At 61.4% G+C, this 24,027-nt stretch overlaps 1 protein-coding gene across 1 annotated transcript; it reads right to left on the bottom strand.

Annotated features, from left to right (window-relative positions):
* Positions 1-532: 532 nt before the first annotated feature.
* Positions 533-23,607, bottom strand: ARID3A (AT-rich interaction domain 3A). The gene is made up of 10 exons (XM_059489951.1): positions 23,511-23,607; positions 20,426-21,299; positions 19,630-19,945; positions 6,114-6,186; positions 4,926-5,109; positions 4,308-4,555; positions 3,415-3,711; positions 3,250-3,336; positions 2,866-3,159; positions 533-2,819 (listed from the first exon to the last, which is right to left on the bottom strand). The coding sequence occupies exons 2-9, from the start codon at positions 20,818-20,820 to the stop codon at positions 2,960-2,962; spliced, it is 1,800 nt and encodes a 599-aa protein (XP_059345934.1). The 5' UTR covers positions 20,821-21,299; positions 23,511-23,607; the 3' UTR covers positions 533-2,819; positions 2,866-2,959.
* Between the last annotated feature and the right edge of the window lie 420 nt (positions 23,608-24,027).

Below are 24,027 nucleotides of genomic sequence, written 5' to 3'. Positions count from 1 at the left end.
CATGGACACCCCACAATCCTATAGTCACCCCATAGCTTCATGAGAACCCCATGAGCACCCCACAAAACTAAGGATGCCCCGGATACCTCCCAACCCTATGGACGCCCCACAGGCCTATGGGGAACCCATGCACATCTCATAATCCTATCATCACCCCATAAATCCATTGATACCCCACAACCCACAGGGATACCCCAAATCCATAAGGAAATCCTATAGGCATCCCTAAGGCAAGAAACCTCAAACAACACAACTTTTTTTTTTTTTTTTTTTAATATTTCTTCACTTTACAGGGTTACAATTGTCTTAAATATTCTGACGTTTAAATACAATCTGTATAATAATGTTATTATAAAATGTAAACTTTCAGTGTTTTTTTAAGTTTATTTTCTCTTTTTTTTTAAATTTTTTAATTATTTTTTTTTAATAATAATCAAAAAAGTCTCAATACCTGAATGTTTTGCAAAAACTGAAATCTTTCACCGGGGCCCCGGGTGCGCCCGAGGCCGCCGCACTCAGAGGTAGAATGTGGTTTATTTTTTTATTCCTTTTTTTTTTTTTTTTTTTTGTCTTTTGTGGTTTTTTTTTCTTTTCTCATTTTCCTTTTTTACCTGAGTTAAGATATGCAACGCTGGGGGGGGAAGGGGGCAGCTGCAGCTGGGGCTGCTCCTTTAGTTTAATTTTCTTTCCAAAACCCCCCCCCCCAAAAAAAAACTGATTTAGGCTCTTTTTTATTATTTTTAAATCGATATGCAAAAAAAGAAAAATACAGTGGAAAGTCACCCGCTCTCAAAAACAAAAATAAAAGGAGGGGAAAGGAAAGGAGGGGGGAGGGAAAATAAAAATAAAAAACCCAAAACAACCCAAAATAGTGACTGTACAATGCAAAAAAAAAAAAAAAAAAAATCACAAAGAAAATCTAAGCCTGCCCTGGGCATGAAAATTCCCCCTTGGAATTTCTCGTTATGGGGAGCTGGGCTGGACCCCAACAGCAGCAGGAGCTGGACGGACCCTCCCAGGCCCCCCCAAAAAAGGGTCCACGAAGCCACCAAGACCCCCACCCCAAAAAAGAGCCACCAAGGGGATTCCAGCACGGAAAAAAAAAAAAAAAAACCCCAAAACCAACAATAAACCAGCTGGAAAAAAAAAACCAAAAAAACAACCCAAATCCCCTGAGATCGCCACTTCCCCGAGTGAAATTAAAAATAAAAGGTTGGGGTTGGGGGGCACCTGGGGAAGGGGGGAAAAACCCTGTGCTCCAGGTGGGAACCTGAGAACGGAGATACCGAGGGGGGCGAGGGGGTTTCGGTATCGGCTTGGATTGTGTCTCACGCAGATGTGGGTGAATAATTTTTCTTTTTTTTTTTTTTTGTGAGGGGGAGGAGGAGGGAAATATTTAAAAGAAACTGAGATTGTGAGGTTTAAGATAAATGCTTTGGGTTGTGTGCTCCAGAGCGTCCTGCAGCTCTGAGCATCCCCATCCTCTGGATGCTGCTTGGTTTTGGAGGAAATAAGCCCAAAGTGGCCTTAAACAGTAGTTTTATGCAAGGGGAGGAATAAAAATTAGGATTTGGCGGTGGGGGAAGGAGCAGAGCTGGACCCAACCACCGATAAGGAGAGGAGAAAGGAGATTCCAACTTTTTTCCAAGCTCCCATTTTCCCTGATGAAGACTAATATATATCATTTGCATGTTAAAAGATTGATTCTTTTTTTTTTCTTTTTTTTTTTTAGAGAATAAAATAGAAGCTATTTACAACAAAACAATCGAAAACAACCTCTTAAAATCCTGCAGAGAGTGGAGTTCCCAAAACAAAGGAGGGAAAAGGATGGAAATGAATAAAATATCTCCCTATTTCCAAATATTTTTTTTTAGGATTTTTGGTTTTGTTTTGTTTTTTCCTTTAGAATTCCGGGGGGGTTTCGCTAGAGCTCGCGTCGGCAGGCGTCCGTGCGTCTGTCTGGAGGTAACACGAGTTAAAAAATAACAATAATTATAATAATAATAATAATAAATGTACAGTGCAAAGTGTGATGTGAGTGAGGTAAACGGTCCCGGAGCGGCGCAGCCGGACGGCCGGCGGTGGCTCCAGCAAAACCCCCCGGGCTAAAGCTTTTCTGCCTGGAAAAGGAAAATCCAACAACAGGAGAACAAGGGCAGGGCCCATCGAGAGACTGAGAAAATCCAGGAGAAACCCTGGCAAGACCTCAGGGGAGACCCTTGGTGAGACCCCAGGTGGGATCTCAATGAAACCCTGGTGAGATCCTGGTGGGACCCAGGAGAGATCTCAATGAAAACCTGGTGAGATCCTGGTGAAATCCTGTTGAGACCCCAGAGAGACCCTGGCAGGACCTTGAGCAAGATCCCAGAGAGACCCTGGCAAGATCTACGGTGAGACCCTTGGTGAGATCCCAGTGAGACCCAGGCGAGATCTCAGTGAAACCCCAGTGAGACCCAGGCGAGATCTCAGTGAAACCCTGGTGAGATCCCGGTGAAATCCTGTTGAGACCCTGGCAAGACCTTGGGCCAGACCCTTGGTGAGATCCCAGTGAGACCCTGACAGGACCTCGAGCAAGACCCCAGAGAACCCTGGCAAGACCTCGAGTAAGACCCTTGGTGAGACCCCAGTGAGGCCCCAGTCTCATCCAGGTCTTGGGTGAGACCCTTGGTGAGATCCCAGTGAGACCCAGGCGAGATCTCAATGAAACCCTGGTGAGATCCTGGTGAGATCCCAGTGAGACCCTGGCAGGACCTCGAGCAAGACCCTGGTGAGATCCTGGCAAGACCTCAAGCGAGACCCCAGAGAGACCCTGGCAAGACCTCGTGTGAGACCCTTGGTGAGACCCCAGAGAGACCCTGGCAAGACCTCGTGTGAGACCCCAATGAGACCCCAGAAGACCCCGGCGAGCCCCGGTGCGGCCCCGTCCCCCCGCGGGCGCCGGTGCCCGAGGCTGGGGGCGTTAAGGCGAAGAAGCGCTGTTGGAGGTAGAGCTGGGGGGCACGGCCAGGCCGGCCGGGGCGGGGGGCACGCTCCCACCGCCGCTCCCCACCCCGCTGCCGCCGCTGCTCCGGCTGCTGCCGCCGTTGCCTTTGCTGTAGGCAGAGGAGGAGGAGGAGGAAGAGGAGGAGGAAGGGCCGGGCGTCTGGGCGAACAGCACACCTGGGGGAGAGAGCAGAGAGCAGAGCTGAGGCATAGGTGCTGTGAGATGGATGCAGGGCAGCAGGAGCGTGGCACAGGGCAGCCCCTCACCTGTGTACACGATGCCGTTGATCTCCACGGACATGCTGATGCTGTTGGTTCCGTTGCTGCTGGCGGCGGCGGCGTCCGGGCGGTTCTCTGCCGGGGAGAGCCGCGTTACCGAGCCCGCCGGGGCCGGGAGCCGCGCGGGGCCGCGGGGCCGGGGCCGGCACTGACCTGGCGAACGGGTGCCCTGGCTGTTGATGCGGATGCTCATGGGCAGCTGGGCCGTCATGGCCAGGAGGTTCTGCTGCAGCGCCCGCTGCATCAGCCGCTGCTGCTCGTCCGTCACCAGCGCCAGCTTCTTCTCCGGCGGCTCCCCTGACTCCAGCTTCTCCCGCAGCTGCTCCAGCGCCGCGGCCTGGGCGGCCGCTGCCACCTGCACCGCGGCCGCCTGCGCCGCCACCACCGGGTGCCCGGCCAGGGACACCGGGAGCCGGGTGGGCATGGAGATGGGGATGGGAGAGTCCTCCTCTGCCGGGGGAGCGGGTGTCAGGGGTGGGGACACAGGTGGTGCCGCCACCCCGGGGTGTCAACAGTTTGGTGCCCTGCTGTCCCTCCAAAAGGTCAGAGATGGGTGGTTGGAATCAGGGTAGCCCAGGGTGTCAACAGTTTGGTGCCCAAAGGTCAGAGATGGGTGGTTGGAATCAGGGTCCCCAGGGTGTCAACAGTTTGGTGCCCAAAGGTCAGAGATGGGTGGTTGGAATCAGGGTAGCCCAGGGTGTCAACAGTTTGGTGCCCAAAGGTCAGAGATGGGTGGTTGGAATGAGGGTCCCCAGGCCCCAGGGTGTCAACAGTTTGGTGCCCTGCTGTCCCTCCAAAAGGTCAGAGATGGGTGGTTGGAATCAGGGTCCCCCAGGGTGTCAACAGTTTGGTGCCCAAAGGTCAGAGATGGGTGGTTGGAATCAGAGCCCCCAGGCTGAGCCCTGGAGCCCAAGGAGGGGAGAGCAGCATGACCCCTCTGCCTGCTTCCCCCAGCTCTCCCCATTATCATTACATCTCCAGGGCTTAGCATGGAGCTCAGCTTGCAACCACACCCTGGAGCAGGCAGACCCCAGAACAACCATTACCTTTCTTGATCTTCTGGCCGGGCGTGATGGCACCGCCGTTGGTGGCAGATGCCAGCCCCAGCGCTGGCACTGGCAGCTTGGGCGAGGAGAGGAGGCCGTGGGTGCCACCGGGTGAGTAGGCAAAGAGGGAGCCCCCGAAGCCCTGCCGCCGGCCCTCCCGCCGGTTGCTGTCGATGGCCGCCTGCAGCTCGTTGGGGTTGCTCAGCCCACGCTTCTCACACTCGTAGGGGTACAGGTACTTCATGTACCTGCGGCCAGACGGGACACGGGAGGGATGGTGAGGGTGACACAGTGGCTGGGCACCCCTCCCTGTGTGCCAACCCCATTGTTCCCTCCCCACTGCTCACACACAGGGCTGTGCTGAGCAAGAGGGACCCCCAAGGACTCCCCGTGTCCCATCCCCATTTGCTCCATCCCCACTGCTCACATACAGGGCTGTGCTGAGAGCATCCAACCCCTGCACAGGGCAGAGAGACCCCCAAGGACTCCCTGTGTGCCACCCTCATTGTTCCCTCCCCACTGCTCACACACAAGATGTGCTGAGCATCCATGCCCTGCACAGGGTAGGGGGACCCCCAAGGCCTCGCTCCCTCCCCATCCCTCCGAGCCCCCTCTCACTGGGTGCGCAGGGTGAAGGCCGCGCTGGTGATGGAGGTGGGCAGGCTCAGCCCCTTGGTGATCTCCCTCCACAGCTTCTTGTTGATGACCTCCACCAGCCCCCCCTTCTCGGTCACCAGCGTGTACAGCATGTACAGGTCCAGCACCTGCTTGGCCATGATGGGGATCCTGTTCACGGGGGTCCCTGGGGAGCGGCGGGAGGAGAGAGCTGCTCTGGGGTGCTGCTTTCTTACCCAGAGTGGGGGCGCAGCTGCTGAGACCCCCGTGGGGCAGTGGAGGGGCTGGGGGGGCTCATGCTGCTCCTTCCCCTTCCACTGTCCCCTTCTTCCCCCCCAGGCCCTCCCCTGAGATCAGCCCCGAACAAAGGAAACAGAAACTCGCAGTTTGCAGCCACAGCCCCGCTGCCGTGGCTGAGCCGGTTCCTCGGGCTGAGCCGGCACCCGAAAACAACAGAAGTTATTTACAACGTCGGGGGGTGGCACAATCCGGCTCTGAGGGTCTCCTATGAGCTTGGGGGGCTTGTCCCTCCAGCTTGAGGAGGGGGCTGGCATCCCTTATTGGGGTCCCCACCTTCCCAGCCGTGCGGTGAGGGACCCCAATGGATGCAGGTGGGGTGACTCCAGGGGATGGAGGTGGGGGGACTGCAGGGGACACAGCCAGGGGACGGGACATGGCCAGGGGGACCCAGCCAGCAGCCCCAGCCCCCCTGCACAAGCACACGTGCCTTCCCAGTGCTGTCGGACAAAGGGCCAGAGCCAGCCCTGTGTCAGCACTTCCAGCGCTGTTTTCCACGCAGGAACCAGACCCTCGAGCAGGATTCAGCCCTTCCCACCCCCGGCCCCCCAGCCAGGGCCTCTCCCCGGGCACAGAGAGGGGCTGCAATAACCCAGGCAATGGGCAGAGGGGGCACACAGCCAGGGGCTGCAGGTTTCGGTGTGAAGGGAGGGGGACAAGGAGGGGCTGCAGGCTCTGGATCCAGCCCAGCAGGTTTGACCCCGCTGTGCTGGAGGGGTTAAAGATTAACCAGCAGCTCAGCTGGAGCCGTGACCTCAGGGCACTAATGAGGGGCAAGGAAATGAGCCCCTGGCCTTGGGGGGGGATGTGGGGGGTGCAAGGTGGGTGTGGAGGAGCAGGGTGGGCACAGAGTGGGCAGGGGGGCACAGCGTGGGTGTGTAGCTGGGTACTCACCACGCTTCTGCATGAAGCTGAACAGGTCATCCAGGAACTCCTTCCTCCTGGGGTCACCATCCAGCTCGTACAGCTGCATAAAGAAGAGAGAGATGCTCAGAAACCCCCTTAACCCATGTGTGTCCCCCAACCTGAGACCCCTTGGCTTCCTCTGCAGCAGCCTCAAAGGACACCAAATGGTTTGAGGGTCCCTGCAGAGGTCCAGGGGGTCCCTGCAGAGGTCCAGGGGGTTCCTGCAGCTTGGGCTGACCTTGCCAGCCCTGGTTGTAGCTCAGCTCCGGGATCATGGCTGGAGTGGCTCCCAGGCTGCCAACACCGCCCCAGCTCCTCCCAGGAACGCTGACCCCTGTTATTTTTAGCCTCCACAGCCTGCACAGCACAGCAACTCTTCAGCGTGGTCCCTCCACGCTTGGGGTGCCACAGAGAGAGAGAGCCATGGCCAGGAGGAGCCAGTGTGCCTCACCATGAACCTGTGTGTGCCACCACCCTGCAGGGACACATCCTGCACTGGGGGAAGGCAGAGCTGGGCCAGGCTCTGACACGCTGCTGCACCACCTCCATCACCGGCTCTGCTTGGGGCATCTCCATGTGGGACCCCCCACCCCGGCACATTCCTGCCTGATTTATGGCTTTTATGGCTCAGCACCGGCCGGTTGGAGCGCCCGGCACGCCGCAGGCACACACCACGCCACACCATGCAGCCTCTCCCCAAGCCCAGCGCTGTTCCTGCCTGCAGGCTGGTGGATAATCCCACCTCCCAACCCTCCCAAAGCCGGGCAGGGTGCTGGAGCAAGGGCTGTGGGGGCAGGCGTTGCCCAGACACCACCACAGCTCCGCTTTTCTCCACGACAGCTCTGAACAACTGCCGGGGGGCCGGGAGGGGCTACAAATAAATAAATACCCCCCCAAAATAAGCCAGGCACGCACTGCAGGTCACCCATGTGCCCACTCCCTCCATGGCACCAGGGCTGTGGGCAGGTGGATGGGTGGGCATGGTCCTGCCTTGAGCCCCCTCCTCCTGCAGCCCCGCGGGGAGGATCCGGATCCTGCAGGGCCGGACTCGCCCGCCGGCGCCGATCAAAGGGATCAATGGGGCCGCATGATAAGCGGGGCCATAAACCCCCCCAGTTCCCCTGGGAAACTCGGCAGGCTCGACCAGACCCTTGCACACCCCCAGGGCAAGGGCAGGAGCCACCAGCACCACCGGCAGAGACCCTCAAAACCCCCTCAAATCAAGGGTCTGGTGTGGCAGTGCTGTAGGGGGAGTGAGCCACGGCACAGCAGCAGCGCTGTGATTTTTGGGGCTGTGCTGCACCGGGCTGCTTGTGCCAGCTGAGGGATGTTGGGCTGGTGCCAATCCAGCCTCCCCCGTTTCCTTGAGCAGCTCCAAGAGCCACACACAAGAGATAGGAAAGGGCTTCCCCAGCGCCCGATGCCATCCTGGGGAAGCACCGAACACTCTGGTTCATCCAAGACCCTCGGGGTCATGATCCACCCCCCTCCTGGACTCAGTCCCGAGGGGAATGGACGCGTTTAAGAGGATGAAAGAAAATTAACTGTCAGCTGAGGAGAGCGTGGCCGGCCAGGACAGGGGGATTAGTGGCTGCGGCAGGCGGCTGCCCCGAGTGTGAGCCCCGGTGGTCCAACGCCAAACTCAGCTGATTGCAGCCACTCTCCCCCCTGCCCAACTGTGATAAAGCCATGGCGGTGCCCAGGGATGGTGGGCAGAGGGATCCCCATTCTTGCCCTGCCGGCACACCCGCCACGGCTGCCGGGCAGAGGACGTTGCACAAGCTGCTGCTGATGGTTACGGTGCCAAGCAGAGAAACAAACTCCCCTTGGGACCCTCCAAACCCTGGTTTACCTCTGTCACTGCCAACAGAACCAACTGCCAGTGACAGGCACCTGCCCAAGGTGCTCATCTGGTAGCACTGTGGGGTGAAGACATGCCCAGCCACGGCTGGGATGTGCCTGGTGTGCACTGTGGTGTGTGACAGAGTGCGTTTGCCAAGCCCTGGTGTGCACTGTGGAGTGTGACAGAGTGCATTTGCCACACTGCCCCTGTCCTCCCTTACCACCCCTGTTCCCCCTCGACCCCCAGCACAGGCAGGACACGGAAGGGGACAGACAGAGACGAGTGACTCCCAGCTGCCCCTCGCAGGATTTCCTTGCATTGACGCCATCCGCAGCCAACGGCACAGCAGCCCCGAGAGCCCCAACGGCAGCGCAGGACAGCTGGGACAGCGGGGCTCGGAATGCAAATTGGGGAACAGAAACGTTCTGCTTTTGGCAGCATGCGAAACCCAGCGCGCAGCTGAGCTTGGCACGGGCCGGCGCTGCTGCACCGAAATCAGCAGGTGCTGAGTCTTGTGCCTGCTTGGTGCTGATCCCTGCCCCGTGCCCGTGCCCTGCTTCCTGCTCTCAGCCCTGGTTTGTGCCCAGCTCAAGGCCAGCTCCTCGCAGGAGCACGCGGCGTCGCGGTGCTCGGTGCAAAGGTACCGGCGTGCAGGCAAGGCCGCCCGCTGCCGCTGAGTCAATACATTTATGTTTCGTAATTAGGGAGCTGGAAACGACTTAATCCAGAACGCAGCTGCCTCGGGAATATCCTCTTACCGTGGGGTCCCCACGGCAGGGTGTGGTGGCAGGGGACACTGTGGTACACAGCCACCCCAGCCTGGCTTGGGGGGAGCAGGAGATGCTCCCCACATCCCTGAGAGTCCCCTGGGGTGGGGGATGTGACCCAGTGCTCCCAGTGCTGACCATTCCAGGGTGAATGCTCGATGCCAGCAACACGGGGTGGCTCTGGCCACAGTGCCCAGCCCACCTGGCCACAGCACAGCCCCTCGGCCCCCGGCCGGCTGAGGACACGGAGCCAGATGGCCGTTGCCAGCAGATCCATAATTAAGTGGAGGAGGAATTAGGCAGGCGGTGGGCGGGTGGCCCTGACCCCGGCCCCAGCACCCCCGGCAGGATGCCGGCCCGGCGTTTGGTGTGGATGACCGGATTAATGTTTCAAACCAGATTACAGGAAAATCCCAACCCTGCTGGCTTTCAAAGGGCAGGCGGGAGGAGGCGGCCCCATGGCAATGCCAGGAATGCGGGAGAGCCCTCGGCACGGGCCGGGGATGGGGGGTCCGAACCCTCCCCAAGCCCCCGAGCAGGAGGAGAAGCATCATTTCACAAGGCTCATGCTGGTGCCAGGCAAATCCCCCCTTCGGCAGGACTCCCTTGTCTGCCCCATGAGATGTCATGGAGGAGTCCGTGTCCCTGCATCCCACGTCCGAGTTAAAAAACATAAAAACACCTCCCCTTCCCCCCCTGCTGCTCGGTTCCGGGTTTTCAGGCCTCGGGGATTAATTTTCAAGTTTCTTTTCCATTGCCAGGAAGTGGCAACACTCTCGGTTTTCCTCCTTCCCTCCAAAACCGGTTTGAGACGTGCACACCGTGACGTGAGCCGGGACTGGGGACAAGACCCAAGGGCCACTGCAGCAGGGATGGGGGCTGGTGGCAACCTCCACCTTCCAGGGGCTAAACTCCCCCAAATTCCTGTATTTAAGGAAAAAACACAACGCAGGCAGCAGCGGGGAGAGCTCGGCAGGTAGCAGGAGCAGCAGTGACAGGATTGAGGGGTTACTCCTCTCCTTTTCTTCCTTTCCTTCCTTCCTCTGGCAGCCCCCGGGGATGCATCCCTTTGTCCCGCGGACAGCGAGGGGCCACGCTGGCCTGGGGAAGAGCCTGCTCACACTAACGAGTTCTTTAACCAAGAATAAACACATTTGTGGCGCGTTTCCCGTCCCACTCCCAACCCCTACACAGCCCCCGGCCTCTGGCACGCCGGGACTCGCAGTGGGGTCGGAGAGGGCACTTATTCAGAATAAGAAAGTCGTTTGTAAAAACCAGAGCCAAGGATTGACGCGGGGCGTTTCGGAGGCGCTGGGGATGTGATTTCCTGTAAGGCGATGGCTGAGTCAGGACTGGGGGTACCCAAGGCAGCAGCTCCTCTCTCCATGCACAGGGTGCAGGGTTTGCCGGGGTAAATCCCTCCCGGTGAAGGGCAAAGGGAGCAGTCCAGCCCCAGAGCAGATTCCTACGCAGATAAAGCGCTCGGCTTAGGTACAGGTCACCCCTGGCTGTCCCCATCCCTAATCCCCTGCGAGCCCCCCGGGGCACAACCCGCCGTGGGAAGGGGCTGCTGGGGGCAGGGAGGTGTGCGTGCCCCTTCCCCAAAAATGTCCCAACACTTTGCTGGTGGGGGATGTGCTGGCTGGAGCCTCGCCCACATGGCCAGAGCTGGCGGTGACTCCACTGACCGGCCCGGCGGGATTCCTGCTGCTGGAGCATGGCCGGGCTGGGCTGGGCTGGGCTGGGGGGCCGCTTCCGAGGGGGCAGCTGGGCAGGGGGCCCGGGAGCTTCCCGTCAGCACCATTGTTCACACCGGTTCCCAGCATTGTCCCCTCTTCAGGGGACACGGCCCGAGCACAGGTGCCTCTCTGCACCAGTACCTCCTCCTCGGGCTGGGGGATCCAGTGGTGGGCACAGCATCCATTGGTGAGAAAGCCAGTCCTGATCCATCAGCACGGCAGTCTGGGGGTCCCCGAGACCACCCGGTGCCCACCTCCTCCCCACACAGGAGCCATGCGGGTGACCCTGGGGGTACACGGCGGGCGGTGTCACGGCACGGCGGGTGTCAGGGCACGGCGGGTGTCCCCGAGCGGCGCAGGGGACGCTGAATGGGCGAATTAGTCACCGTTTAACCCCGCTGACCCCCCATTGTCCTTGCGCTGTCGCCCCCCTCCCCAGCCCGGCCATGCCGCTGTGCCCAGCCAGCCGGCAGCTCCTGGGATCCGTGTCCCTGAGACAGAAGATCTGACACCGGCTCCCGGGATGGCTCTTCCACTGCTGTTCGCTCCCAGCACCCCAGGATCCGAGTCCCTGATCCCCCTGGGCTGACACAGCTCCTGGGATGCCTGTGCCACTGCTGTTTGCTACCAGCATCCCAATATCCCTGTCCCTGATCCCCCCGGGCTGACACCAGCTCTTGGGACAGTGTGCCACCGCTGTTTGCTCCCAGCATCCTGGGATCCATGTCCCTGATCCCCCTGGGCTGACACCGGCTCCTGGCACTCCTGTGCCGCTGCTGCTTGCTACCAGCATCCCAGTATCCCTGTCCCTGATCCCCCCGAATTGACACCAGCTTTTGGGATGCCTGTGCCACCGCTGTTCGCTCCCAGCATCCCAGGATCCATGTCCCTGAACCCCCTGGGCTGACACTGACTCTGCCACTGCTGTTTGCTCCCAGCATCCCAAGATCTGTGTCCCTGATCCCCTTGGACTGACACCGGCTCCTGGGATGGCTGCGCCGCTGCTGTTTGCTCCCAGCACCCCAGGATCCATGTCCCTGCCATAGGTCAGGCTGACAACAGCTCTCAGAACGCCTGTGCCACTGCTGCATGCTCCCAGGACCTGTGTCCCTGATCCCCCTGGGCTGACACTGGCTCCCTGTGCCACTGCTGTTTGCTCCCTTGCCGCAGAGGAGGAAGCGATTCCTGCTGCCGCGGCGTTTCCAGCGGCACTTCGCTGCTGGCCGGCAGCGAGCCAGGCTCTGGCTGGAATCAAAACTGGTTCCGTGTCTGAGTGAGGACGTGTGGCACAGCCTGGTGAGGGGTCAGGGATAACTGGGGCGCTGGGGCTGTTCCCTGGGCTGGCTGGCTGGATGGGAGCCAGCCCAGCAGCTCTCCCGGCCCTTGCTGTGTGCGTGCTGGTGCATGCCCTTGACACATGCTTGCTATCACACTGGACCTTGTACAAATATTAATCCAGCCGAGTCAGGCGCTGTTGAGAAAGCTCGTCTGAGGAAGGACAGACACCAGGCTGGCTCCTGCCACCAGGGAAGGCAGCTGAGAACGAGCTATGCAGTGCTAAGCTGGGGAAATGTGGCCAGAGCAGCCAACTCAAACTCTCGGGGCACCTGGTGAGCCCCCAGTTCAGGCTGTCCCTCCTGTGTGACTCCAAAGATGAAGCTCCTCAGGGTTGGAGGGCCAAGACCCTCATTGAGGACCTGACCCGGGTGAGGTGGCAGCAGCAGCAGCAGCAGCATCGAGGCCTGGAAGCCAAGACAGGGGTTTAAATTCCACCATATGTAAATGATCGTCTTAGAAGGGGATCGCGGTAAGCCCTGGCAGATGAGTCACCGGGGCTTCCACCGCCCGCTGGGATTTGGCTAATTACAAATCTGTTCCTGAAATGCGAGGTCCTGCACCTCTGCCCTCCGTCAGCACCACCGAGGGGGTCCCTGGGGTCCCGTGGGCAGGGCCAGGGTGCACAGAATGCTTGGGAACGCCACAGCAGAGCCGCTGGAGGAGCTGGAAGGGGTCCAGCAGCCACAGATGGGGTTGACAGGAGCCAGCTGTGGGCTGTCAGCCCCGGGAACCATCACTGCTGAGCTGCTGTAGCAGCGTTGAAACCTCACAGTTTCCTCACGCTGAGAGGAGGAGGTGGTGGTGGGCACTGTGATGGCACCACAGTGACAGACGCCATCCCACCGTGGCACCTGAGCGGGTGGCAGTGTGAGACAGCACGTCCCAGGTGCTGCAATCTCCAAAATCAGGCACTGGTGCCCAAGTTGGAGGCTTCACAGGGGAAACAGGGGCAGGAGGTGAAACCCTTTGCTGAAGGGGTTTAGGGCTGGTACCTGCCTGGGTGCGCCCAGTGCCACCTGTACCAAGGTGAGACCCCAAGCCAGCTGCTGTGGGGGGACAGGGAAGCCACTGTTGCCACAGAAATGACACAGCCCAGCCTGTGGGACACACAAGGAGCAGGGGACTCTCCTCAGGGGTGAGCCCTGGCCTGCAGCAGCCCCAGTGCAGGGTGGATTATCCCAGAGTGGAATCCAGGCACAGGCAGATTAAGGGTCAGGGAGCGGGTCAGGAGCTGGGCAAGGAGCTGCAGCCTGACCCCCCAGTCTGGCTGCCCCAGGGGCTCTGAGCAGGGCCCCCCAGCCCCAAACACCCCCTGCCCTGGCCCCCCTGATTGCAGCACGTCCGGCTGGGCCCTGCGACCAGCTGCCATTTCTCCTGCGGTTTGGGCCAGAAATAGGGTGATGGAGCAACCCTGCCCTTGCCCAACGCTGCAGTGGGGGCGGGGGGCTCTGCTGACAAAGGCCCTGCTCCCTGCACTGCTCTTTTTTTTTTTTTTTTTTTTTCCTCTCTTTTAAATAAACCCTGTTAGTTCAGCTGTGCTGAGAGGGGAGGCGGCCGCCACCTCCGCAACCCTTGAGTCAGCCCGGGGGGCTGGGGCGTGGAGGGAACAGGGCTCTGGGAGGGCCAGGATGGGGAAATGCATTTCCCCCATGCTTTAATCCCCCCCAGCTCTGGGGAGGTCAAGGCATGGGGGAAATGCAGCTTTGGGGGGGGACACAAGCAGCGAGGAGCCAGCCCAACTCCCAAGACTCCCAAGACAAGGGGTGATGGGGGCATGGTCTAGCTGGGTGAAGGCACTGGCTGAGAACCTCGAGCAGAAAGGATGTGTCCCCTTGTCCCTCAAGCTCATTAATCATCCTGCAGAAATGGCCTGACGAGTGCTGGGATGCCGGGAGCAGCACCTGTGAGCACCCAGGCGTCTGGCTGGGGGAGGCACTCGGCGGCTAAGCCGCTCTCGCCGAGAGAAGTCCCTGACCTCTGGCCAGGGATCTGGTGGGATTACAGCCCCGGGAATGCTCCCTGAGCTCTATGAGCCAATTACTGTGCCGGATCCCCCGGCTGGGAGCACCCCTTGGGGCAGTGCTGCGGGGTGAGCAGGGGTGGGGACGCAGACCTTGTCTTGGGAGGGTGTTGGGGAAGGTGAAGCAGGAAAGCCTGATAAATATGATTGTCTGGCAAAAGATTTTGAGAAAATAGAAATTACAAGAGAGATTGAAATGAAAGCAAGTTTTGAGATCCTTTAGTTACTGAACAACGGGAAAACAACAGTGTGGCTGGCTGAAGGCAATCCCCTTTTGATGAAACAAGACCCTCGGCCTGCAGAAAGGTCCAAGGGGCAGAGCAGACCCTACAGTTTGGCAGAATGGGCCCAAAGAGGAGTTTTTAGGGTTTAAAATGTAGCACAGTATGGTAATGTAATGATTCTTATAGGCTGTATGGAAATGCCATAGGATTTGTGTATTGTACTAGATTGGTTAGCGAGAATCAGAATATTCAACACAGAAGATGATTTATTCTATTGGAACGGGAACTTCGCACTTTTACCTCTTGTCTCTTGCTTCTTGCCTTTAACTCTCTTACCCCTTTCATTCTTTTACTCTCTACCCCTCTCTCCTCTCAGTCCTGTTCTGAGCTGTGTTTGGCAGCTCCCAGCAGGGCCCTGCACCCAGGCCCTTTGCAATAAATCCCAAGTTCCACGACCAGAAGAAGATTTATTGTATTTTAACAGGAACCTTGTCCTCTTTTACTCTCTCTTTACCCTCTTTACCCTTTCTCACTCTCTCATCTCTTTACCACTCTCTTGCCTTCTCTCTCTTTACCCCTCTCTCCTATCGGCCCTGCTCTGAGCTGTGCCTGGCAGCTCCCAGCAGGGCCCTGCACCCAGGCCCTTTGCAATAAACCCCAGAGATCTCTTGTTTCTGTCCATCCCGACTGTCATACCCCCGTCAATCCTACAGGAGGGGTCCACTGCTGACTCCCCAAACTCCTGTCCTGCTCAGATCCCCTCTTTGCTTGCCTTATCTGCTGCTGGCCTGGCCAGGCACTGCAATCACCTCCCCGGCACAGCAGCACCCTAACCGGGGGCCCCAGGGCACTCCCCCCCTTATCTGGGAGCTAAACTGCCTCTGGGTGGGTGGGTGGGTGGGTGGGTGGGTAGGGGGAAGTGGCCCCCTGGCCCTGTGGTGACACTCGGGTCCCCCTTCCCTTCGCTGGGGCCCCCTCGCCCTCCCTGGGGGTGGCTCATCCGCTCGGCTGCCTAATGCAATAAAGCTCTAATCAATATTTTAAAGAAAGTAAATGGACCCTCCCGCCCTCGTTAAGAGGCCACGGGGCCCCCTGGCTCAGGCCCCACGCCCCCAGCTGGCTTTGGGCTTTGAAAAGGAGAATAATCCACGAGAGAAAGGGGTTCAGAGGGGATCCCCCACGCCTTAAGGAGCTCCTGGGGATTCAGAGGAGGAGATACGGGCTGTCTGCTGCTCCAGATTCTCCTGGAAAATCCCAGTTCCAGCAGCCATGTGCTGGTCTGGGCGGAGGGGGGGGTCCGGTTTCAGCCACCCCCGCAGCCCTGCCGAGGTCGCCGAGTTGCTTTCGGTTTATTTTTCCCCCAGCAGTGCACTTTGAAACGCTCTATCTCGGGGTGAGCTGCACCAGCCCAGATAAGGGCTGAGGTTTTCGCGCCTGGGTGCCACCAGCACGGCTCAGATGTCCCCAACACAAGAAACCCCTACCTCACTAAAGCACCAACACCCCCCAAAACCCCTCAGATGGCACAGCCTCCCATTGGCACTGTGGCGACTTCTTAAATCCTTCCTGAAGCAGAAATGGGGGTGGTTAAACATCAGCCTGAGGCAGCCACTGCAGGACACCCCAAAATGGAGAACCCCAGAGGGAGAGTGGTGGCTGCTGCAGCCAGATGAGCACAGGGAGGAGATGAGCACAGGGAGGAGATGAGCACAGGGAGGAGATGAACACAGGGAGCAGATGAGCACAGGGAGGAGATGGATTCCTTGAGCTCCTGCAATATGGGATGGGGCACTGGCATGCAGGGTGCCCGCGCCTGAGGGAGCAACAGCAGCACAGCAAACTCCAAAAGAGGCAGAGAGGCTGGAAACTCCAGCTCCAGGGGCTGCAACTCCACCAGAGAGGCTCCCACTCCTCCCGCTCCCCATATTAGCAGGGAGCAGCAATAGCAATAGTGAAACAGAAAGATCAGAGCAGGGATCTTGGGGGACAGAAGCAGCAGCAGAGCCCCCATAGCGCTGGGGCACAGAACTTCGAGCAGTTTTAGCCCTTTGCTTGCTGGATTTTTATCCATTTCCCATGGGGAGCCTCTTCCTACCCAAAAATGCCCCTTTTTCCCCCCTACCCACCCTGAGGAGCCTCGGTGCCCCCGAGTTCCCCGTGTGGCTGGGGGCTCCTTTGTTCTGCAGCGCCCGGGTCAGGCCGGGCTGACCTCTGCCTGTGCAGTAGCCGTCCCTGGGGACCGGGGAGGTGCCACGCGCCGGCTCCCTAACCTCCCTCACCTCCATAACTCTTCCTCACGCCCTCCCCTTCCTCCTCCCTTCAGCTGGGCCCCATCCTCCTCCTGCCTCCGGCCCCCCACGGCTGCAAGCCGAGCACCAGTTCACAGGAATCCGTCCCAGATGGGTCAATAAAACCGGGCGGTGGAGGGAGGATGGGGGCAGCTCCCGGCTGACAGGGTTTGGGTGTGGGGACGGGCACAGGGGATGGTGGCACTGTCTGGTGTTCTCAAGCACAGAGACCCACGGGCCAAGGATGCTGACGGCACCAGCACAACCAGAGCTGAATCCAAACTGGATCTGAACTCCCAGCAGGGAGAGCTGGATAGCCAGGGAGTTAAGTTGGTGGCCGGTACTGAGGAGCTCCTTGGCAAAAATAAAAAGCAACTCCAAAAGAGCCCATCCCTCATAGAGCAGGCAGGCAGAACATTGCTACAGCCACTCACAGCACCACATCCCTGCTGGCTCACCCACATGGGTGTCAGAACTCAGCACATCCCTCTGGGTGCCCAGAGGTGCTGAGGACCCCGCCAGGGGGCTCAGAGACCCTAGCATGCAACCCAGATCACCTGGGAATTTGATTTTGACCCCTGAAGCAAGTTGCCAACTCTGTATGAGGACCTGAAAGTCACAGAGGTTTAAATAGTATAATAATAAAATGATCACAGGGTGAAAATGTAGATTTTAGGATTTCTGGTATGGGGGTTATGGGGACAAGATGGAAGAACTTGGGCGTGTCCAGCATTTCTTCTTTTTCTTGTTCTCCATTTTCAGCAGTGATGTTGGCACTTCGGGATTGGTTTAGAGTAGAAGTGCACTGTCTAACATAGGTGATAGGTATTGGGCATGAAGTGTAAATATGATATATGTAGTTTGTAGTATAAAAGGACAACACAGAGAGTGCCTGTGGCTGCCCTGCTGAGCAGAAAGTAAAATTTTATAGACAAGAATTAATAAACAACCTCAAGACCGAAAAGTGAAGAGTCCAGACTCGTTCTTCAGGCACAGGCCGAAGCAAAGACATCCTGCACATCTCGGGGCAGCAATTATCAAACAGCAACCTGAGACATGGGGACCCTGATGCTGGGGTTCCCCCTAAAGTGTCTCCACCAGCGGGGATGGGGTACGGCATCCCGTGCCCCACAGGGTGACCCTGCTGCCAGGGTTCCCCCTAAGGCGCCTCCACCACAGCAGGGATGGATGGGGTACGGCACCCCCTGCCCCACATGGGGACCCTGCTGCCGGGGTTCCCCCTAAGGCACCTCCACAAATGGGGATGGATGGGGTACAGCTTCCCCTGCCCCACACAGTGACCCTGCTGCCAGGGTTCCCCCTAAGGCGCCTCCAACACAGCGAGGAGCATCGAGGATGGACGGCGTTCGGCATCCCCTGCCCCGTGCTGCCCTCCCTCGCTGTTTACATTCCTGCTGCTCCTTCCCAGCTGGGCTGCTGGGCCGGAGCCCGGCGGCACGGCACGCGCTGGAGCCTGGCCAGGAGGAGCTCCCGGCCAGCGCCGGCTGTGCCTGGCCCCGCTCCAGGGGCCGCGATCCAAGCGCGCTCGCTCGCGCGGGGCTGACGTGCCGGGGAAAGCCTCTCCGGGCCCGGCGTCGCCTCCGCTCCTCCTCCACGCCCACGGAGGATTTCCAACATCCCCTCCGGCTGCTTCCAACATTCAACACCCAGCTGGCTCTTCCCAGAGACCCCAGGAAGGGATACGGAGGGAGATGGGTGCCCAGGGAGCGGGAGCACGGCTTGGGGGCCAAGGAAAGCACTGGGAACGCAGTCGGTGTTCCCAAGTGTTGTGGCTGTGATAGGGCACCTGGCAGAGGCCACGGCACTGACACGCCGACGAACAGGAAGATCAGAGTTGTGGTATTGAAAAGCCTTTTCACAGCTACGAGTTCACGGCCCTGGCCCCTCGCTCGCCGGCGGCAGGAAGCACAAGAGAGGGAAACCACAAGAAGAGCAGGTAGCCTGGGTGCAGCGGCGCGAGGGATGCGCAGGGCAGGAGCATCCCTGCATCCCCACAGCTGGACAGGAGCATCTCTCCATCGCCACAGCTGGACAGGAGCATCCCTGCATCCCCACAGCTGGACAGGGGAATCCCTGCATCCCTGCAGCTGGACGGGAGCATCTCTCCATCCCCACAGCTGGACAGGAGCATCCCTACATCCCCACAGCTGGACAGGAGCATCCCTACAGCTCGGCAGGGGAACCCCTCCATCCTTACAACTGGACAGGAGCATCTCTGCAGCTGGACAGGAGCATCCCTGCATCCCTACAGCTGGACAGGAGCATCCCTGCACCTGGACAGGAGCATCTCTCCATCCCAACAGCCAAGCAGGAGCATCTCTCCAGCCCTGCAGCTGGACAGAACATCTCTCCATCCCCACAGTCAGGCAGCACCAGGAGGATGGCCACTGCTTCCCTCTGCCAGCCCTGCTCTGAGCCTGCCCACATCCATGTGTGCCAGCAGACCCCGGCAGCCCCTTCCCCCATTTGGGAAGGGATGTGGCAGCCTCCTGAAAGTGAAGGGGCAGAGGTGGTCGCATCCCTCCTGACAGGCCACCATGCCCTGGCTGCTCCATCTGGGTCCCATCTGCTGCTGCTGGTGCTGCCCCTTCCCCCAAACTCTGATGTATTTAAACACACATCAAAGGTGCCGGGCAGCCCCCGGGGAGCCCTGGCTGCAGCAGTTTTCTTCTGTCAGTGAGAGTGGACTGCAGCCAGCTCTGGTGCTGGGAGAGGGGGAATGTGCTGGCCTCACTGCCTGGGGAAGGCAAAGAAGGGAACAGCCAGGTGCTTTCTCCCTGGTTTCACTTTTTCATGGCATTTTGGCAGCAGCAGGGGTGCAGCTCTGCCCCCCACCAGAGCTTGAGTTGGCCTGCCAGGCATCAGCTCTGTAGTGACAGTGATGGGAGACAGACAGGTCCCCATGGAAAATGGCTTGGGGAGAGTGGAAAACCAAGAGATCCATCAGATTTATAAATCTGGCGTGATTTTTTCATAACTTCCAGCAAGAATCCTCCCATATCCCTGCAGCAAACCCAACTGCACAACCTGGACACAGGATCCACTCAGAGCCACCCAACCAGGGAAGGGGCGAGACCAAGCCCAGCACTAAAACCCCGGAGAAATCCCACGCATTCCTAATGACAACAGCAGCTGGATCCGAGGAGAACACAGCCAGAGGCGGCGCTGCCAGAGGCACCTCCCCACGCTCTGAGGACACAGCGCTGAGCAGGAGCAGCGACAGGCACGGCAGGGCACGGACAGCGCGTCTCGGCGGGCACATACCTGCTTGAACTGCTCCTCGTAGGTCCAGTCGCCGTGGTCAGGGGCTGGTGGCGGGGGCTGAGCGTGGCCCAGGCCGGGGGGCAGCCGCTCCTGCCCCCCTGGCAGCCGTGGGGGCTCCCCCCGGTAGTGCTGGGGCGCTGGGGGCTTGCGGAGCAGCAGGGACCCCGCGCCCGCCCGCACCGCCTCTGCCGAGCTGAGCCCTTCCTCTCCCATGTCTTCTTCTTCCTCGTAGTCTTCCTCTTCCTCCTCCTCTTCTTCTTCCTCTTCCTCCTCACCCAGGTCCTCTTCAAAGTCATCTTCATCCCATTTGCCCTTTCTGGAGCCAGGAGGAGAGAAGAGGTTTGGTCCCATGCTGGTTCCTAAAGTTCATCCCTCTCTCCTGCCCACTCCAGCTGTGGGGTTGGGACCACCCACCCAGCACAGCCCATTGGTGGGGGCAGATCTCTGGGGCACAGCCAGCCCCCAGCATCCTGGGAGCAGCTCCATCACGGACCTCTCCTCTGCCAGATGGCTCCTGGCCTGGCCCTGCCCTGAGAGGATGCATGGGTGCTGCATAATTTAACACCAGCCTGGGGTCCTCTGTCCCAGCCCCACGTGGCTGCTGGGCAGGCAGGGATGGGACGTTGTGCCAACCCAGCATGAGGAATCACCACCACAGAGCCAAACCACTGCTCTGAAATACCCCAATAGCTCTAACCCAAGCCACAGGATCCCCTCAGCCTGCCCAGCCCCACCAGTGCTGTGCCACTTCCCTGCCCCTTCCCCAAAGCCACGAGAGCCACCCGAGCACACTCACAGATCCTCCTCCTCTTCAGAGCCCATCTCCTGCTGGTACCCGCCGCCATCTTCCTCCTCCTCTCCGCGCTCCTCCTCTTCCTCCTCCTCAGAGGCCTGGCTCTCATCCGACAGCCCCGGGCTGGGCGAGTGGCTGAGGCCGGCGGCGGCCGCCCGCATGGCAGCCAGGGCGGCCATCTGTGCCCGCTGCATGTGCGCGCTCTCGGGCTCCGCTCCCTCCTCCGAGGGCGCTGCCGCCTCCTGCCCACGGCCCCGGGGCTGCGCCGGGGGCTGCGAGGGCTGCGCTGGAGGGGACGTGCAGCGTGCTGGTGGCTGCTGCTGCTGCTCCTGCAGCGCCAGCTGCAGCCGCGCGCGCTGCTGCCGCTGCAGGTTCTCCATCACCGCCTGCAGCTTCATGGCTCTGCCGGCGGGCGGAGGGTCCCCGGGGGGCCGGGGGGCGATGCACCCGGGGGGCAGTGCCCGGGGGGCAGCGCCCGGCAGGCTGCCGCGCTCCAGCGGGGCTGGGGGCCAAAGCTGGGCAGCGCCACGGGCAGGCAGCCCTGGAAGGGGCTGCCGGGGGGTGAGGGCAGTGCCGTCGGGGTTGACACCGGGTTAGGAAGGAAGGATGTGGCCCCCTTGATCCCTCTCAGGCTTGGTCCGATGTCTCCTTGGCTTAAGGGCTACGGTGCGTCGCAGGCTTGGCGCTGCCCCGTTGAGATTGAGGTGCTGCTTGTCCCAGGCAGGCTCCAAAACTCGTCCTCAGGCTCAGCAGGCAGCAGCTGGAGCACGGCACATCACCCTTTCCCTCGCAGAGCTCGCACTTTCAGGGTCCCCTGCTCGCAGCCGGTGTCCCTAATCCTCAGCTGGGTCAGTGTCCGGCAGGCGTCGGCGCAAACCTGTGGGACAAGTAGAGCAGAGGGTCAGCGGAGCTGTGGGCAGGAGCTGGTGAGCAGGAAGGAGTTAAAGACAGCGCAGGAGCCTCATTAATCTCGAGCTAATGAGATAGGGCGGCCGGGCCTGCTGCTGGAGGGGGAAGGGGCCTGCCGGACCCGATAGCCCTGCCCGGCCCTGCAGGCAGCGGATACCGGCGGACCCACGCCCGCTGATAACAACAGGCCCTGCTGGGGAGGGACATCCACCGGGTCCCCCACAGGGGACAAGGCACATCCCCTGCTGGGGATCCCACATCGTGGTGGGGCGTTGGCAGCACTGGGGGCTGCCCTGCACACTGGAGGGGCCCCAAAGCACCCCGGGGCAGATCCCAGGGGATGGACAGGCAGAGCTTTGAAACCCTGGCAAACGGGCTCAGTCCCCTTGCTCCCCTTCCCTGGGGGGCCTCCAAGGCAACACGAGCCTGCAAGCAGCTCATCTGTGCTTTGCCCCACTGGGAAACACCGAGGGGATTTCAGCTTGACCCTGCAGAACCCCAACACCCTGGTCTGGATCCCTTCTACCACTGAGCTCTCAAGCCCTGGTGTGACCGGCAGCCCCCGGTGTGGACGGCCAGTCCCAAACCGTGACCTCGTCCGCACTGACGACAGGGAAGGAGCTCACCGGAGCACCGCGGTTGTACCGGACACGGTCTTTGCCCGTTTCAGCTGCCACGGCAGGACCCTCACGGGGCCAGACCGTGGGGCTGCGGGGCCAGAACAACCGGCAGCTACGCCGCGATCCCGCGCATTCTGGAAAGAGGAACCCGCTGCCAGTGTGGGCTGCGGGGCCGCGGCCGGGCGGGCGGGCGGGAGCCGCTTCCCCCACGCCTCGCCACGGCTGCATCCGCTCCCGGGCCGGCTCACGCCATGCACGGACACGTCGCGGCCGTCACGACAAGCTCGGCAGCCACCGCCTCCATGGGGAGCCGGCAGAGGCGCGGCACAAGCGGGCCAGCAGTAGCCGTGCCTCAGTTTCCCCTCTAACCAGCGCTGTGTGGCCCTCACGGAGGGCAGATCGCGGTACGGACGCTCCCGCACCGGAGCCGCCGCTCACCGGCCGCGCACCGCACCTCAACCCCGTCCCCAGCGCCATCCACGAGCGAACCGGAGCCGGACCGAGCCGGGCACGTGCTCCCGGCCCCCCGGGTGACACGGTGCCAGCACCGGGCGCGGAGCCGCCTCCCCGAGCACCGCGGAGCCACGCTGCCGCTTCTCCACAGGGAAACCCGAGTGGTGCGGCCACAGCCGGGGCTCCGTGGCACCCCGGTGACCTTGAGCCGTGCCCCTTTGTCCCTCCGGGGCCACGGGGGCCGGTGCGTTGTTCCCCGCCGTGGGGCGGTGACCGGGGGGTCCCGCGAGGGATTCGAGGCGGCGGCGGCGTCACCCGCGTCCCCGGGGCAGGTGCTCGGCAGCGACAGCGGCTAAAAATAGGCAGCGGGGGTGTGACGGAAGGGCCTTTGTGCCACCGACACCGGGGCTGGGCTGGCCGCGGCCGGACACCCCCCGGGCGGGCTCACGGCGTTGCCGGGAAGGGCTCCGGGGTGTCGCGGAGGCTGAGCGTGGGTGCCCGGTGGGTGCCCTCCCCGGGGAGCCCAGGAGAACAGGAGTCCCATCCCCAAAACGGAGCCCGGCCCCGCTCCCGGCGGCACGTGGCACCGGCGGCGCTCAGCAGGACCGGGCACGGAGGCGGCGGGGCCCCAATGGGCCCTGGTCCCGCGAATAAACGGGGGGAAACGGCCGCCCCCGACGCGGAGAGGCGAGCCTGGGTCGGCCCGGCCTGGCCCCTCCGCCGTCCGGACCCCGGGACACCGCGGGGCTGGGGGGGGGGGGGGGGGGGCACAGGGCGGGGCCACGGGGCTCTGCCCGGCCCGGACAGCAGCGCCCGGCGAGAACGGAGAGTCAAGGCCGGGACCGACCGCGGGGGAGGAACCCCAGCCCCGCGTGGGGGAGGCGGCCGGTAACCGGCCGCGGGGGGAGGGGGCGCCGCGCTCCCGCCCAGCACCGGCAGCGGAGGGCCCAGCCCACCTCGGAGAGGCGGCCGGTCTTGAGCTCCGTTCCCCGGCCCCGGTCCCGCCCAGCCCCCGACTCCCGGTCCCGGCTACGGCCGCGGCGGAGCTCCCGTTCTGGGTGCCGATCCCATCGGCGGGAGCGGTGCGGCGGCGCGTCCCCCCTTACCCGGTGCAGGCCGTGCGCCGCGAAGCCGCATAGCAGCCGCGGCCGCCCGGGGTCGGGCTCGGCGGGGCCGGTGCGCGCGGGGCCCGCGGCGCTGCTCTCCCCGCGGGCGGGCGGGCGGCGGGCGGGCGGCGGGACCCGGCCCCGCCCCGCGCCGCCCCGCCCCGCGCCGCCATTGGCCCACCGCGCCCGGAGGGCCCCGCCCCTCCCCGCCCCGCGCTCTCATTGGTCCGTCTATCCCGGAGAGCCCCGCCCCTCGCCGCCATTGGTCGGCATGCAAATGCTGCGCGCGGCGGGGGCGCGGCCGCAGCGCCGCCTGGCGGACGGGCGGGGGAACGGCGCCGGGCAGGGCGCGGGGCCCGGTAGAGCGGCGGAGGGGGGGGGCGGTTAACGGGGGGCAACGGGGGGTTTAACGGGGGTTAACGGAGGTTAACGGGGCTTTAACGGGGGTTAACTGGAGGTTCACGGGGATTAGCGGGGGAGCTATGGGGGGGCAACACGGATTCACGCGGGGTTAATG

Source organism: Ammospiza nelsoni, chromosome 27 (genome assembly GCF_027579445.1).
Source record: "Ammospiza nelsoni isolate bAmmNel1 chromosome 27, bAmmNel1.pri, whole genome shotgun sequence".
NCBI classification, from domain to species: Eukaryota; Metazoa; Chordata; class Aves; order Passeriformes; family Passerellidae; genus Ammospiza; species Ammospiza nelsoni.
Note: the sequence above shows the minus strand (reverse complement) of the source record. Positions and strands in the feature narration are given on the sequence as shown.

Coding starts and splice junctions, on each gene's coding strand:
- ARID3A (XM_059489951.1), bottom strand. CDS start 20,820: ATGAAGCTGCAGGCGGTGATGGAGAACCTGCAGCGGCAGCAGCGCGCG. Junction 6,187..19,629: donor ACGAGGAGCAGTTCAAGCAG/GTATGTGCCCGC, acceptor TTCTTTATGCAG/CTGTACGAGCTGGATGGTGA. Junction 3,712..4,307: donor CGGCCAGAAGATCAAGAAAG/GTAATGGTTGTT, acceptor CTCCCCCGGCAG/AGGAGGACTCTCCCATCCCC.